The sequence below is a fragment of the Macaca mulatta genome, chromosome 7 (genome assembly GCF_049350105.2).
Source record: "Macaca mulatta isolate MMU2019108-1 chromosome 7, T2T-MMU8v2.0, whole genome shotgun sequence".
Classification (NCBI taxonomy): Eukaryota; Metazoa; Chordata; class Mammalia; order Primates; family Cercopithecidae; genus Macaca; species Macaca mulatta.
The window spans coordinates 33964961-33980706 of record NC_133412.1 but is presented as its reverse complement, the minus strand read 5'-3'; the positions used below and the strand labels follow the sequence as shown (position 1 = coordinate 33980706).

Genomic DNA, 15746 nt, shown 5'->3' with positions numbered 1-15746 from the left:
GTATGAACTCTGGCAGAGAACCGTATTTAGATCATCACTTGTTCCCTGGATGGCTTCCACCAGTTTTGCTATATAATTTTGGAACTCAATATTAGTGCTTGTACCCCTCCCTTGAATTCTGATATTATGCTTATTGGCTCCTTTCCTGAAGCAATTAAACCATCTTTTATTTGGGCTAAAAATTTTGATGCAGCACTAGTCTTGTTCTTGAGTGCTTGAAAGAACAACAGTGCCTTTGCCAAAATTAGTAGCCAATGGATTTACTGAATCTGATCATGTAATCAAATTTTGCCAACTCACTACAAAGCTCAATGCATTCTCTTATTATTGATAAAATTGACATGCCAATTTATTCAGCATTGGTGCTCACTTTGCTGTCATTTTCAGTTGTTAGTTAATCATGAGATTGACTTGCTGTTTTTAGTTGGAGAAGATCATGAAAGTAGAATTTCCAGATCAATTTGGGATCGTCTGTGTTGTGACTGGGATGCCACACATCCTTGAGAGTTTCTGGCAAGATCTTTTCTAGGGTTTCTCCAACAGTATTCCATCAGGTGTTAATAGATATTTTCCCCCAAATCGTCACTGGTCAATAAATTTATTAAATGCCTGGATTTCTAAAATCAAGCAGTTTCGTTTTTTTTTAAAACAGGACTTCTCAGAGCTTTTAATATGCCAGTGGACATTGTAAATCTCCAAGAAAGGATATAGTATGTGTCATTCCCCAAACTTATTTGACCGTTGACTTCTTTTTTAGCGTAGTATCTATTAATATTTTTTGATGAACAGAGTTTGGGAAACACTATTCTTGATACCCTGTATTTCATCTTTGGACTTTAATTTTGAAAGGGAGAATGAGGTATAAAGCAGTAGCTCTAGTTCATGATGGGGCTTTTAAACATGATATTTCCCAGGTGCTTTGCCAAACTATAGAGTGAAATAGAGATGTGGGAAGAATAATAACTATGGTAGAGATTTGGGGACCTGCTATGTGGGCTGTGGGATTTATAAGCAAGTTGTTACGCCCTGAGTTGTATGTTTTAACTTGCCATGGCTGCCAATTTTCTTTTTTGTTTGGAGTGCCTGGGAGGTAGATAGCCAGCAGTAAAGAGGGGGCAGTCTATTAATAAGAACAGTCATCGGGCATCCTTGAAGGTATTTACAATTTGTGTAATTATTTACAAGGCTGGAAAACCATAGCTGAGTGGGATTATAAACTTGTAGTTGAGATGACATTATTACGAAAGTATTAGACAATCAGAGTAGTTGACTCCATGCCTCATTTTATTGTCTTTGAAGAACTCAGTTGTAAGTTTTTTTTAAAGATTATCTTACTACGTCTTTAGTGATTTTAGAGTTAATAACCCAGTTTGTGTGACTTTTAAGAAATATTGATAGCAATTCCAGATGTGTTAAATACTCTCATTACAGCTTTAATAAAACAAGCAGTTAACATACACTAATTACTTACCTTATGGGAGCAGCTGGTACTTTACATGCATTTTCTTATTTAATCCTCTCAACCACTAGATGTATATTATTATTTCAGTTTTATAGATGAGGAGACAGAGGTTTAGAGAAAGTCACTTGCCTAATGTCACATTGTCTAATAAAGCCAGAGTCAAAATTTGACTTCAGCATCCAAGCTTTTACTGCTCTACCAGAGTTGGATTTCACATTGGCATTAGGTCTAAAGGTAGGAATTACATATAGTAAGAATTACCTATAAATCTCTCAAGTATCCCAAACAATATAGTGTACTTATAAAAGAATTTAATACAGATATTTATTTCTTAATGCTTGGAATAGATCACTGTTTCTTTTGTTGAACATAGTGTTATAAAAAAAGTACTCTATCTTCATCACCCTTAGTGCATTGAAATGCATGCATGCATAAAAGAGTTGTAAAGGCGTGAGTCCAACTGAGGGACTAGTAGATTAATATATTCTACCTCAGGACTCTGGACAAACATTCGTTGAATGAAAAGGCAGATATTTTGAACTAAATTGTACATGCTACTCATGCATTTTCTCTGTTAGTCTCTTTCTTTCTGCCTCACTATTCATTTAAGAAATATTTACTGAGTGCCTTCGTATGTGCCAGGGGTTGCTTTAGGTATCATATAGCAGTGAACAAAAGCAAGTTTGTGCCCTCTGGAATTTACATTATAGTAGAGAAAGATAATGCATTTGTGTATGTGTGTGTTAGAATGTATATGCTGGCAGTAAGTACTGTGGGAGGAAAATGTGGAAGATGAGGAGTGCTAAAGATTGGGGAGGTGGTAGGAGTAGAGTAGAGGTCAAAAAAGGGTGTTGTATAAACGCTGTTCAAACATGGCCCTCTCTGAAAGATATAAAGGAGTAAGCCCTGTGAATTACCTGGGAAAGGTAACGTTATATAGGGTTGAAGTGAGTATATACCTAGGATGCTCAAAGAATAGCAAGGAGGCCAGTGTGGCTGGAGTAGAGTAAATTAATAGGAGGAAGAATAATAGGAGATGAGGTTATAGCAATAGAATGCAGACCAATTCATGTGGAGCTTTGTAAGCCACAGCCAAGACTTTGGAAAGCCACTAGACATTTTTAAGCATGTAAAAGATGTGCCATGTTTTTATTACTGGCAGCTATGGAAAGAAAAGTCCATAAGGAATAAAGGATATTAGGGGGAGAAGATAGAAAGTTTTTACAGCAGTCCAGGTAAGTGGCTTGGGCCAGTATGGTAGCAATGGTTGAATGAGGTAATGAGAAGTGGAAAGATTATGAATGGTTTTGAAGGTAGAGCTGACAGGTTTTACTAATGTGTTTGACAATGGATGTAAGAGAAAGAGATTAAATTTTTTGTCTTGAGCAGTTGCAAGAATGGAATTTTAATATACTGAGATATGAGGAAGACTGAATAAGGAACAGATTTTTTTGGAGGAAGGGGACAGGGATAAAGGAAGGAAATATTGAGTTCAATTTGGTTCAGGTTGATTTGGGAAGCATATTAGACATCAAGCAGTAATGTTAAGTAGGCAGTTGCATAGATGGTATTTAAAAACCATGACACTGGATGATTAACCTACTGAGTGGTTATAGATAGAGAAAAGATTTCTGGGAACGCAACTATAGTGAACTTTTTACCTGCTCTATTGTTTTGCTATGTATTTCTTGGTCTTTCTCTTCTTCCTTGAGCACATATAAGCGAATTTGTTTAAATTGCCTGTACCTATAATGTAATCCGGTGTATCACACTTGTCAAATAGTCTTAAGAGCCCAGGAGGTTGAGGCTGTAGTGAGCCAAGACTGCACCACTGCATTCCAGCCTGGCTGAGAGAGTGAGACCTTGTGTTTAAAAAAAAAAAAAAGTCTTAAGATGCAGCTATTAATAGAATTGTAACACATATTTATATATTGCTTTGAATTTTATAAAGAACTTTCATTTATGAAGTGCTTGCTGTATGCCAGTAACTGTGCTAGGTACTTCCCTATATATTACTTCATTTGATTTTTAGAAATAATTGGTTGTGCAAAAAAACAAAAAACAAACAAAAAAACCACACACACAAAACTTCAGGCCAATATCCTTGATGAACCTCGACGCAAAAATCTTCACCAAAATACTGGCAAACTGAATCCAGCAGCACATCAAAAAGTTTATCCACCATGATCAAGTAGGCTTTATCCCTAGGATGGAAGGTTGGTTCAACATATGCAAATCAATAAATGTGACTCATCACAAACAAAACTAAAGACAAAAACCGCATGGCTATCTCAATAGATGCAGAAAAGGCTTTCGATAAAATTCAGTATCCTTCATGTTAAAAACTCTCAATAAACTAGGTATTGAAGGAACATACCTCAAAACAATAAAAGCCATATATAACAAACTCACAGCCAATAGCATACTGAATGGGCAAAAGCTAGAAGCATTCCCCTTGAAAACCAGCACAAGACAAGGATGCCCTCTCTCACCACTCCTATTCAACATAGTATTGGAAGTTCTGACCAGGGCAGTCAGGCAAGAGAAAGAAATAATGCGTATTCAAATAGGAAGAGAGGAAGTCAAACTATCTTTGTTTGCTAATGACATGATCCTATATCTGGAAAACCCCATCATCTCAGCCCAAAAGCTTCTTAAGCTGATAAGCAACTTCAGCAAAGTCCCAAGATACAAAATCAATGTGCAAAAATCACTAGCTTTTCTATATACCAATAACAGGCAAGCCAAGAGCCAAATCATGAATGAACTCCCATTCACAATTGCCAGAAAAAGAATGAAATACCTAGGAATACAGTTAACAAGGGAAGGGAGTGATCCCTGCCATGACAATTATTATACAAATCACTGTTCAAAGAAATCAGAGATGACACAAACAAATGGAAAAACATTCCATGCTCATGCATAGGAAGAATCAATATCATGAAAATGGCCATACTGCCCAAAGTAATTTATAGATTCAATGCTATTCCCATTAAACTACCATGGACATGCTTCACAGAACTAGGAAAAACCATTTCAAAATTCATACGGAACCAAAAATAGCCGAAATAGCCAAGGCAATCCTAAGCAAAAAGAACAAAGCTGGAGGCATCACACTGCCTGATTTCAAGCTATACTACAGGGCTGTAGTAACCAAAACAGCTTGGTACTGGTATAAGAACAGACCCATAGAACAGTGGAATAGAATAGTGAACCCAGAAATAAAACCACACACCTACAACCATCTGATCTTCAACAAACCTGACAAACACAAGCAATGATTCCCTATTCAATAAATGGTCCTTGGAAAACTGGCTGGCCATAGGCAGAAAATTAAAACTGGACCCTTTCCTTACATCGTATACCAAAATTAACCCAAGATGGATTAAAGACTTAAATGTAAAACCTAAAACTCTAAAAACCCTAGAAGAAACCTAGGCAATACCATTCAGGACATAGGCATGGGCAAAGATTTCATGATGAAGATGCCAAAAGCAATTGCAACAAAAGCAAAAATTGACAAATGGGATCTAATTAAAGAGCTTGTGCACAGCAAAAGTAAGCAGACAGCTTACAGAATGGGAGAACATTTTTGCAAACTATGCATCTGACAAAGGTCTAATATCTAGCATCTATAAGGAACTTAAACAGATTTACAAGAAAGAAACCAACCCCATTAGAAAGTGGGCAAAGGATATGAACAGACACTCTCAAAAGAAGACATACATGTGGCCAACAATGATATGAAAAAAAACTCAACATCACTGATCATTAGAGGAATGCAAATCAAAACCACGGTGAGATACCATCTCACACCCGTCAGAATGGCTATCGTTAAAAGATCAAAACGTAATAGATGCTGGCAAGGTTGTGGAGAAAAGGAGTGCTTTTATACTGTTGCTGGGAGTGTAAATTAACCATTGTGGAAGATAGTGTGGTGATTCCTTGAAGACCTAGAGACAGAAATACCATTCCACACAGCAATCCCATTGCTGCATATATACCCAAAAGAATATAAATCGTTCTGTTAAGACACATGCACACATATGTTCTTTTTAGCACTATTCACAATAGCAAAGACATGCAATCAATCTATATGCCCATCAGTGGTGGACTGGATGAAAAAATGTGGTACATATACACCATGAACTACTGTGCAGCCATAAAAAGGAATGAGATCATGTCCTTTGCAGGGACATGGATGGAGCTGGAGGCCATTATCCTTAGCAAACTAATGCAGGAACAGAAAAACAAATACCACGTTTCTCATTTATAAGTGGGAGCTAAATGATGAGAACACAAGACACATAGAGGGGAACAACACATACTTTGGCCTACCAGAGGGCAGAGGGTGGGAGGAGAGAGAGAATCAGGAAAAATAACTAATGAATACCTGGATGATGAAATAATCTATACAAAAAGCCTCCAGGTTACACGTTTACCTGTGTATCAAACCTGTGTAACAAACCTGTACATCCTGCACATGTTCCCTGAGCTTAAAAGTTAAATAAATAAATAAACAAACAAACAGTTAGTTGTATTTAATGGACATGGTGATGTATCTGGCAGAGATACAGCTTTAGAGAAGGCATTCCTTTATATGTTGTATAATTATGTGTGTGTGTATATGTGTGTGTATATATGTAAAACTACATATAACTACAAAGGAGTGATTTCTCTAAATCCATTACACACATATATATATAAAATATATAAAATATATTAATGAGGGTAAAAGTTGCAGTTGATAATCTATAATAGAAGGAATACTGGATCAGGGGTCTGGTAATGTCACTAACTAGCTATGGGGAAATGCCTTAGAATTTTTTCGGGTCCCATTTCCCATCTGTAGAATAATGACAGGACTGGGTTTGAGGAGGGAGTCAGTCAAGGGGTTCTCAATCAGTAAGTTCAGTTGTTCTGTTTTATGCCTCTTCATCCACATTGTCTAATGTAGTAGCTACTAGCCACATATGGCTTTTTAGATTTAAATTAATTAAAATTAAACAGTATTAAAAATGTACTTCCTTAGTCACAGTAGCTACATTTCAGGTGCTCAATAACCACATGTGGCTAGTGGCTACTGTGTTTGACAGTACAGCTCTAGAATATTTCTTTATCATAGGAGATATTATTGGACAGCATTGGTTTATATAACCATTTCTATAAACTTCTTTGAAATGTCTGGTTAGATTTATTTGGTTTTAGAGAGTTTAACTTATTTTACCAACTTTTCAACCAACTAGAAATAGCAAAAATTAGAAATAATTTACTTTTTCTAGGATGAAAACGTAGTACATCTCATTTTCACAGTATCATGTGTTTACTTCAAGTTTATAATTGAGATTCCTCACCACACTTAATAGAAGTTTTATTAGAACCTATTGATAGAACTTTCATGTACAGTTCCTACATAGTAGCAAACACTTTTGAAACCCAAATACTAATGTAATGACTTTTTAAAAATGAGGCATTTTGGTATTATTTATGATAGGAGATGTTAAACTGCAAGTTTTTACATTATTTAGGTATCATTAAAATTAAGCCAGAGCAGTTTCAGGACACAGGATTTGTAGTTGTTGAAATTATTTTCCCCCCTTTTTCTGTTTTCTTTTCTAAACAGAAAAAAGGAATACATCGTTGTACAAAATGCAGGCTGCAGTTTTTGACATGCAAGGAGAAAATGGATCATAAGACTCAACACCATCGAACATTTATAAAACCTAAACAACTAGAAGGGTTGCCTCCTGGAACAAAAGTGAGTTAAAATATATTGTATTTTAACATTTTGTATGATAATAGAAATTAACTCCTGCCCAGCTTTATCTATTGAATATATTTTTAAATGACTTCAGATTTTTGCTCAGACTTTAATTTTAGGGTTTAATTTTATGCGTAGAAAGAAAAACTTCTAACCATTGTTTTGAGTTCAGTGATAGCTGTTGGGTTAGAGTAGTAGTCCTTTCTAAAAAGTACAACTCAATTAACTTTTCCTGGGTCAGTGGGTTGTTTCAATATTCTATAGGCTTTTTTTGAGCTTTCAGTTGAAAGTATATGTTGACTTTCGTTGCTAAACTATAAGATGCTTGAGATCAGGAATCATGTTTTATTTATCTTTGTGTCCCCAGCATCAGGTATAGTGCCTAGAGTGCCATAGGTTCTCAGATGTTTGTTGCAGTTGTTATTACTGAGTTTACTCTGAGAAGCAAGTTCTGCTGGATAGCGTTGTGTTTTAAGTGAGCAAACACATGTCTGACTGCATACTGATGATTGTAATTTACTTTTCCCTTTTTGCCTTATATACATCTGTTTTCTCTGACTTCTTTATATACAGTCAGCTCTTGAATATTTGCTCCAGTGGAGGGAAACAGAGGCATGGATAATCCAAAGTGAATAATCCCCAAAACATTTATTTTTGGCTTTGGGTACTTACCTTTGAATGTGGGTATGTCTGTTATTTGAATTAACTAAAACAATATAAAGCCATGCTCTGAAGACATGATAGCAAGAGAAGCTATCCAGCATCCTTCCCTGCAATCCATTCATTCCATGTTGGGACTAGACATGCAGAACACTAATGTAAGCAGTGCAGTCCTCTCTCATTTTTTCCCTTAATAATAATAATAATATTAATGATAATGATACTAAATGTTTTTATAGCACCTTAGAATTAGACTTTCAGTGTACTTTTTCATACATTTTATTGTCTAATTCATACCACAATCCACGGAGGTTAATAAGGCAGGTATTACCCCATGTCATAGATGTGAAGAAGCATAGAGAGGATAAGTTCCTTGTTCAAGGTCACGTGGCTAGGAAGGCCTTTTGATTCCTGGTCCAGTGCTATTATATGTTACCCAAGCACATGTATGTCATAGGACTTCCTTATTGACTGTTCCTCAAATACAGGAGGGTATAGTCAAATGATTAATCAGAATGTTGGTAGGCACTGTGTTTTTCATTGTCAACCAACAGATAAAATTAAACGTTTTCTCATTCTGAATACTAAATGATGAACTTTGTATTAGTTTACTTTAAGAAAATTCTAAATCTTATTTAGCCCTCTATGCAGTATAATAACTTGATGTAACTCCTCCTATAACATTTGTAAGCATAAATCTTGGGCACTGAGCCCCTGGAAAGAGGAGATCACATTTACTGTAGATCTGTTTCTTTTATAGTTGTTAAAGGGTAATTTAGGCCTTTCTAGAATTATTTTTCAGGCTTGAGATTTAAATTTTGAGCTCTATGTTTGTGAATTTCTTAAAGTTAAGTCAGGGCATAAAACTAGCTATGGAATGTGCTCTTTGTATATTCATATAATTTGTATTAACTCCTAATTATTCACTGATAACTGTGTTAACATATAACTGATAGCAATACAAGATGTAATATTATAACTTAATATCATTTAATGGTTTGAACATCTAGAATAAATGGGAGACTTACCTGATTATAGTTTATATGTGCTTTTTTCAAAAATCTTGATTTTTAACTATTTTTGGTACCATGATATTTTAATATTAATGTAATGATTAATCTTTTAAAGCAAATCTTCTCTTTATTTTTGTAGGTTACTATTCGAGCTTCAGTTGGACCTCTGCAATCAGGAGCTTCACCTGCACCTTCCATTAGTGCAAGTGCTTCTACCCTTCAGCTTTCACCTCCAAGGACTAAAAATATAACTGCTAAAAATCCTGCAAAATTTAATACAAGTAAACCTAATACAATCAAATCCAACGCAAGTAAACCTAACACAAGTAAGCCTAATGGAAGTAAATCTAAATACAAACCAAAAATCTCTAATATGCAAAAGAAACAAAGCACATTGGCTAGTAGCAATAAAAAAAGTAAAGTCAATACAGCATTGAGGAATTTAAGGTAATCTTTTATTCCTGATATACAATATAATTTAAACTTAAGTATAAAAACTTGTACTTTAGTTAACAGAACATTAATAAGGCTCTTCCTTATTATTTTTGTTTTAAAATATATTTTTATCATTTTTTTATTTCTCCCTAAGGTATCGTCGGGGCATTCACAAGTGCATTGAGTGTTGTTCCGAAATAAAAGATTTTGCAAACCACTTTCCTACGTACGTCCACTGTAGTTTTTGCAGATACAACACTAGCTGTAGCAAAGCCTATGTAAATCATATGATGAGGTAAGATGAATTAAATGTGTAAATTACCAATGAAAATTATAGTTCAGCAAGTTTCTGTTTTGAAAACAAAGTTATCTATTAGAAGCCAAGGAGCCTATTAGAAGCTCCTCTTCAAGGAGTTGAAAGGATCTAACAGTAAGGAACTTTTAGGGTATTGCCTGGTCCTATTTCTCAGCATAGTAACTAGAAATTATGGGACTAAAATTGTAAGAAAAATTAAGCTAATGAAATTGGAATAGGTTTGTTAGAGAAATAGTTTTTCTTTTTCACTTTTTTGAGATGGAGTCTCGCTGTGTTGCCCAGGCTGGAATGCAGTGGCATCATCTCAGCTCACTGACACCTCCGCCTCCCGGGTTCAAGCAGTTCTCCTGCCTCAGCCTCCTGAGTAGCTGGGACAACAGGTGTGTACCACCATGCCTGGCTAATTTTTGGATTTTTAGTAGAGACAGGGTTTCACCATGCTGGCTAGGCTGGTCTCAAGCTCCTGACCTCAAGTGATCTGCCCGCCGTGGCCTCCCAAAGTGCTGGGATTACAGGCATGAGCCATTGCACCCGGCTGGGAAATAGTTTTTCCATGAACGTTTTTATTGCCCTATTGGTGTTTATTTTCCAACAGAATTTTAAATTTTTAAATATATTAACTGGATAAATATTTGTAAAATCATAAGTGTCATCCTCTTTAAAGCAGTCACTTTGAGAGACTTTAAGATTTTCAGTGGAGTCTGTTTCTCTTTCTGTATTCCAACTGTCTTTTTATCCATCTGTCAGGCCATCTATACTTGCATCCATTCAGTGAAAATGAGGCACCGTTCTGGTCATGATGCCACTTTTGGAATTCTTTTTCATTATTTCATTCAACTTAGATTATTTGAGTACTTACCATTTACACTATGTTAGGAAAAGCCTTCAGAGTCTGCATTACTTTCATTTAGATCTCACTGGGGGAATACTTTATTCCTTCAGAATGGGTCTGTATTTTTTTTTAAGTAGGCAAAAATTGTTTAGATATAAATCTGAGAGTTTGCTTATTCAAAGTAAGTTTGTTCAATTTTTTAAAAATTAGGATTAATGTATTATAAGTGACTTTCTTGCGGATTACACATGACTTCTCTGTTACTTGCTGGTCATTATCAACTACTGCTTTCGAGGATTCTCCTACCGTTCTTGGTGGCTTCAGCACTTCTCTCAGTTTTTCCACATCTTGATGATTGGCCTGACCTCATGGTATCTTGCTTCTTTAGTGCCAAAAGTTCACATCAACTTTTAAGGTCATATATTGTCTTTTTTTTTTTTTCTTGAAACTACAGTACCATTTAAATCTCTTCCTATAAACTGTGCATTCCTTTTGGATTTCCATTACCCCATGATGTTCAGGGCTTTGACTCCTTTTTGCAGCCTAGTAGCACCCATCTAATTTTGTGTCAACCTCACTCTCAGGATCATCTGTTCTGATTGCGGCTTTTTGTCCTAGAATCCTTTACATTTTTAGTCATGCTCACTTGGCATAAAGGCCAAGGTAAGATTTGAACCTCTTCCCTTTTGAACTTTTTCTGTGCTCACTTCTAAACTATCAAACGGTCCTTGATTTAATCAACTCTGATTTCAAAAACTTTAATTCTGATTAGGTCTTATTTTTTCTTTTAAAAGACCTCTTTATTTTTACCTTCAACATTTGTTTAATCCTTCTTCAGTACCCTAAAGATTTTATTTTAGTTTCTCAGTTGTTAACCTGGCCTATTAGTCAATTGTAGGTCATCCTTTTTATTTTTCCTAAAATTAACTCTTTCAACCCCACATATTTGTCCTGTTACCTTCAATCAGATATTAATCTTAAAAATCTAACATGTCCCACTTCCCCATTAACTGTCCTTTCTCCCCCAGTTCACCGACCATATTCAGTTAACTTGGATCTTCATCTCTTTTTCTCTATATGGTTCCTTCTGCTTACAAACATTTTCAGGTATTTAAAAAATTTTTTGAAAGAGGACAATTTGTCCCAACTACTTATTTTCCTTATTTCTTGTCTTCCTTTTTACTATTAACATTTGTAAAAGGTGTTTGCTACCAGCTTTATTGTGATTCATTTACCCTTTGAGTATTTCCCCCACCTACCAACTAACATTCCCCTTTTAAAGATTATCTATTATGAACATATCACCATATTTACTCACTGTTTTTCATTCTTACTCCTCTGTGACTTCTTTAGAGTATTTGACATTGGTGTCACTCACTTTTTAAAACTTAATTTGTTTAATTTTCCTGACAGCCATGTGAAATTAATTAATTTAAAAAATTTTATAGAGACTAGCTCATACTTGTGGAGTACATGTGATATTTTGTTACAAGCATACAATATGTAATAAACCCAGAATAATCATCACTTCCAATGTTTATCATTTCTTCATTTCTTCTTTTTATTTTTTTGAGATGGGGTCTCACTCTGTCACCCCAGAGTGCTAGGTGGTGCAGTCAAAGCTCACTGCACCCTCAAACTCCTGGGCTCAAGTGATCCTCTTGCGTTACCCTCCTGAGTAGCTATATAGGTGTGTGCCACCATGCCCATCATTTCTTTGTGATGGGAACATTCAAAATATACTCTTCTAATTATTTTGCAGTATACAGGAAATTTTTGTTCATTGTCATCACACACAGCTCTTAGTGTCATATGGAACTAAAAGCTTCCATTGCCACTCTTAGGGTTTGGTAGGTCTTTTTGTCTTTTTCTCAACTTCACTGGTACCCTTGCTTCCCTCATTGCATTAGGTGCATCCCACTGAATGGCAAACTCTTCTCTGCAGTGTTGATTCTTGTTAGAAGCTTGAGGTTTATATATATAGAAGCCTAATTTTCTCCAAAGCACAAGAACCTTTAATTCCTATCCCATACTAACTCTGTAGCCTCTCAATTGGTCTTTTTCCCTCTGGTCTCATACCTGCCCCAATCCATCCCTGTAAGTTGGTTAATCTTCCATAGAGTATAGTTTCTTCCATATTAATTTTCTTTCTTTTTTCCTTTTTTTTTTTTTTTTTGAGAAAGGATCTCACTCCAACCCAGGCTGGAGTGCAGTGACTCCATCACAGTTCACTGCAGCCTCAACCTTCTGGGCTCAGGTGATCCTCCCACCTCAGCATCTCGAGTAGCTGGGACTTACAGGCATGCACTACCATGCCCAGATCATTTTTCTGTGGAGATGGGATTCCCCCCTGCCGCCCCCGCTGCTGCGCCAGGCCACATGTTTGTTTTCTACAGTGACTTCTGTATTCCTTGTTAGTTCCCAGAATGCCCTGTTCTTTCCTCTCAGTTTACCTTCTTTTTTCAAGTGTCTGATCACCACAACCATTACTTTCTTTGAATAATTGTGTACTATTCATCTATTTTGCCTTTTTTTTTTTTTTTTTTTTTAGAGACAGAGTCTTGCTCTGTCATCTCTCACCCAGGTGATCCACCTGCCTCAGCCTCCCAAAGTTTTGGATTACAGGCGTGAGCCACCGCACCTGGCCCTATTTTGCCTTTTATTGTATTTACTTGTGTTTGCATTATCTTCTTGAAAAGAAGGGGGTCTTTGTATTTATCATACCACCTAGCACATTACAAACTGCAGATGATAGTCATCATTTGTTTTAATTATAAAAGGTCCTAAATAAAATCTCAAAAGAAGGTGTTCAAAAATCTTGAAGCAGTTGAAGTATTGTTGGAGTAAGATCCTTTCAAAGAAAAGCATCATTAAATGTGTAATTTTTAATATTTTTAAGCAGCATTTTTTAGGTTCAGTTGTTTAAATTATTGTGCCTTATTTGCTTATAGCTTTTAGGTAGTAATAGAAATTATCTGAAAAAATGCACATAAATTACTCTATAATACTGCTATTATTCCTCAAAATGATGTATAAGAAGCATTTTTTTTTTTACATAAAAGAGCATTAAGTTAACATACATAAGTAGTATCTCTTTTTTGTAGCAGAGTTTTATTTCAACCAGGTTCATGTATTTCATTATGTACCTACTAGGAAGGTATTTAATAAAATTTGCTAAGAAGTATGGCAAGCTGGGGGTGAAGAATCAAACAAGTCTGGATTTGAATCCAACCTTCACTGTGTATGTGTGGAACTTTGAACAAGTTACTTAATCTGACTCTCAGATTGTGTTTCTTGAAAAGAAAGTTACTGTGATTATTAGAAAAACTGTATTAAAGTGCTTAATAACAATTTGCACTTAGGAGATATTCAAATAATGATAGCTATTAATTTCTAAGTTATCATTATTAGGATTGGGGGAGTCCTTGATTGTAATTTTCACAATTTAGAAGGGGAAATAAATTTACCTAGCTTAATGTGATAACCAAATGACTATGAAAGTACAAAGGAGGTAAAGATGAAATCTTTAAACAAGAAGTAAGGGAAGATTTTCTTAAATTTCACTTAGGCTTTGAGGGATGATATTTAAAATTTCCAAGGAAAAAGAAAGCTGGTATAAAAATTTGTTTCTTATGCAGTAGGTAAGACAGAGTACTGAATTTTAAAAAGATCTACTTGACTTCATTATAAATTTTACATAAATTTATTGACACTAAATGATAATCATAGGACTAGTTAGACTATTATGATAACATCATAACTGGTCTTCTGCCTACAGTTTTCCCTCTTTTTTCCAGTTCCTCCTTTCTTTTACCATAGGCAAATCTGGGCAGGTCATTCTTTGGCCTAAAATCCTTTCCTAACATTGATAGAATGAAGTTCAGATTTTCTGGACAATATAATACCTTTCCATATCAAATTCCTAACTACTTTTCAACTCCTTCAACTCCTTTTATTCTCTTGAAAATCCTTCTGTATCTCCAGTTACTCTTTGCTTTGCCCAGAAGTGAAGCAGTAAGAACCTTCTAACTGCAGTGAACTCCTAATTGTTAGCTGGCTTCTACCTCATTTGTCTGCAGCTTTCCTTCATGCAACCACAAACTCTCTATGTGTCACTATTGATTTTTATCTTGTGTTAATTATTTATGAATATGTATTCATTGATTTAGCAAATATTTATTGGGCATTCATTCTGTGCTGGCCCCTCTCTCCCTCAAACACTCCCCTCAACCAACCATAAGCTCCAGGGCAGGCAGCTTGCCTTTGTTATTGTATCATCAGTTTCTAGTCTAGTGTCTTAAAATTGTTAAGGAAATTGTTCCTTTTATGTTTCTTAGAAAGTAAAGTTGTTATTTATATGGAATCAAGATTATGAAGAAAATACGGTTAAAGGAGGTTTTTGACCTTAGTTTTCTTGAGGTATAATTTATACACAATACAATTCAACTATTTTTAGAGAATTGCTTAATGAGTTTTGATAATTATATACTGTCAGCTAACCAGGTAAGGGATTTTTAAAAATTAGGTTTTAACATTATATTTTTACTATATTGTAATAAAAAACATTTCTTAGATTTATTTCTGTATTGCTGTTACCTTTATGGAGAGCTAATAGGAAGAAGGGTAGTATTTTTTTTTCTTTTTATTTGTGAGCTATGAATTCACTTTTCCCTTCCTATGATACACAAAACTGTAAGTATGGAATTAAATAGAGGTAAATCAAATAGATGGTAGAAATCCCTTTTTATAGATGAGAAACTCTAAAACAGAATTCAGGCAACTAAAAATTTTTAATTATCAACCTTATGATCTGGTATAAGTTGTAGACAGATGTAGAGGCTATCAAAAGACTCTATACTGTAATATTTTCTCTCCTCTTATATTTAATATATAAATAAACCAAAAATAGTCTGCTTGTTGGAAGAGAAAGAATAAAGAGCTTTTAAATCTCATTTAAAAATAACTTATTTTGGTTCAATGTTTCAGTAATCAAACAAAATCTTAGACTTATTTCTCTGAGGAAATATAGTTGTGTATACAAGTTTTTGCATATAATTTCAGGGCTTCCCAACTTCCCAATGTACTCTTCTAACAAAACTGTTTTTGTGATACCATCTTAAATTTGTAAACTCTAATAGTAATTACTCCTAGGTTAAAGAAATGACTATTAGAAATCTGAGGATATTTTCTGGGGATTACAGCTAGTGACACATACAGAGTCTGTGATTGCATGAAGGAAAGCTGCAGATAGATGGGTAGGACAAAAA

At 35.0% G+C, this 15746-nt stretch overlaps 1 protein-coding gene across 28 annotated transcripts in view; it reads left to right on the top strand.

Moving 5' to 3' along the window:
* Positions 1-15746, top strand: part of ZNF280D (zinc finger protein 280D) — a 97655-nt gene that overhangs the window by 52024 nt on the left and 29885 nt on the right. For all 28 annotated transcript variants that reach the window (XR_013395599.1, XR_013395598.1, XR_013395602.1 and 25 more), the window contains 3 exons: positions 7086-7220; positions 9036-9343; positions 9486-9626. Coding sequence is in view for 23 of the 28 variants with exons in the window: in XM_015142305.3 (XP_014997791.2) it covers positions 7086-7220; positions 9036-9343; positions 9486-9626 (584 nt within the window). In the remaining 5 variants the exon portion in view is untranslated. The remainder of the gene's footprint in view (positions 1-7085; positions 7221-9035; positions 9344-9485; positions 9627-15746) is intronic.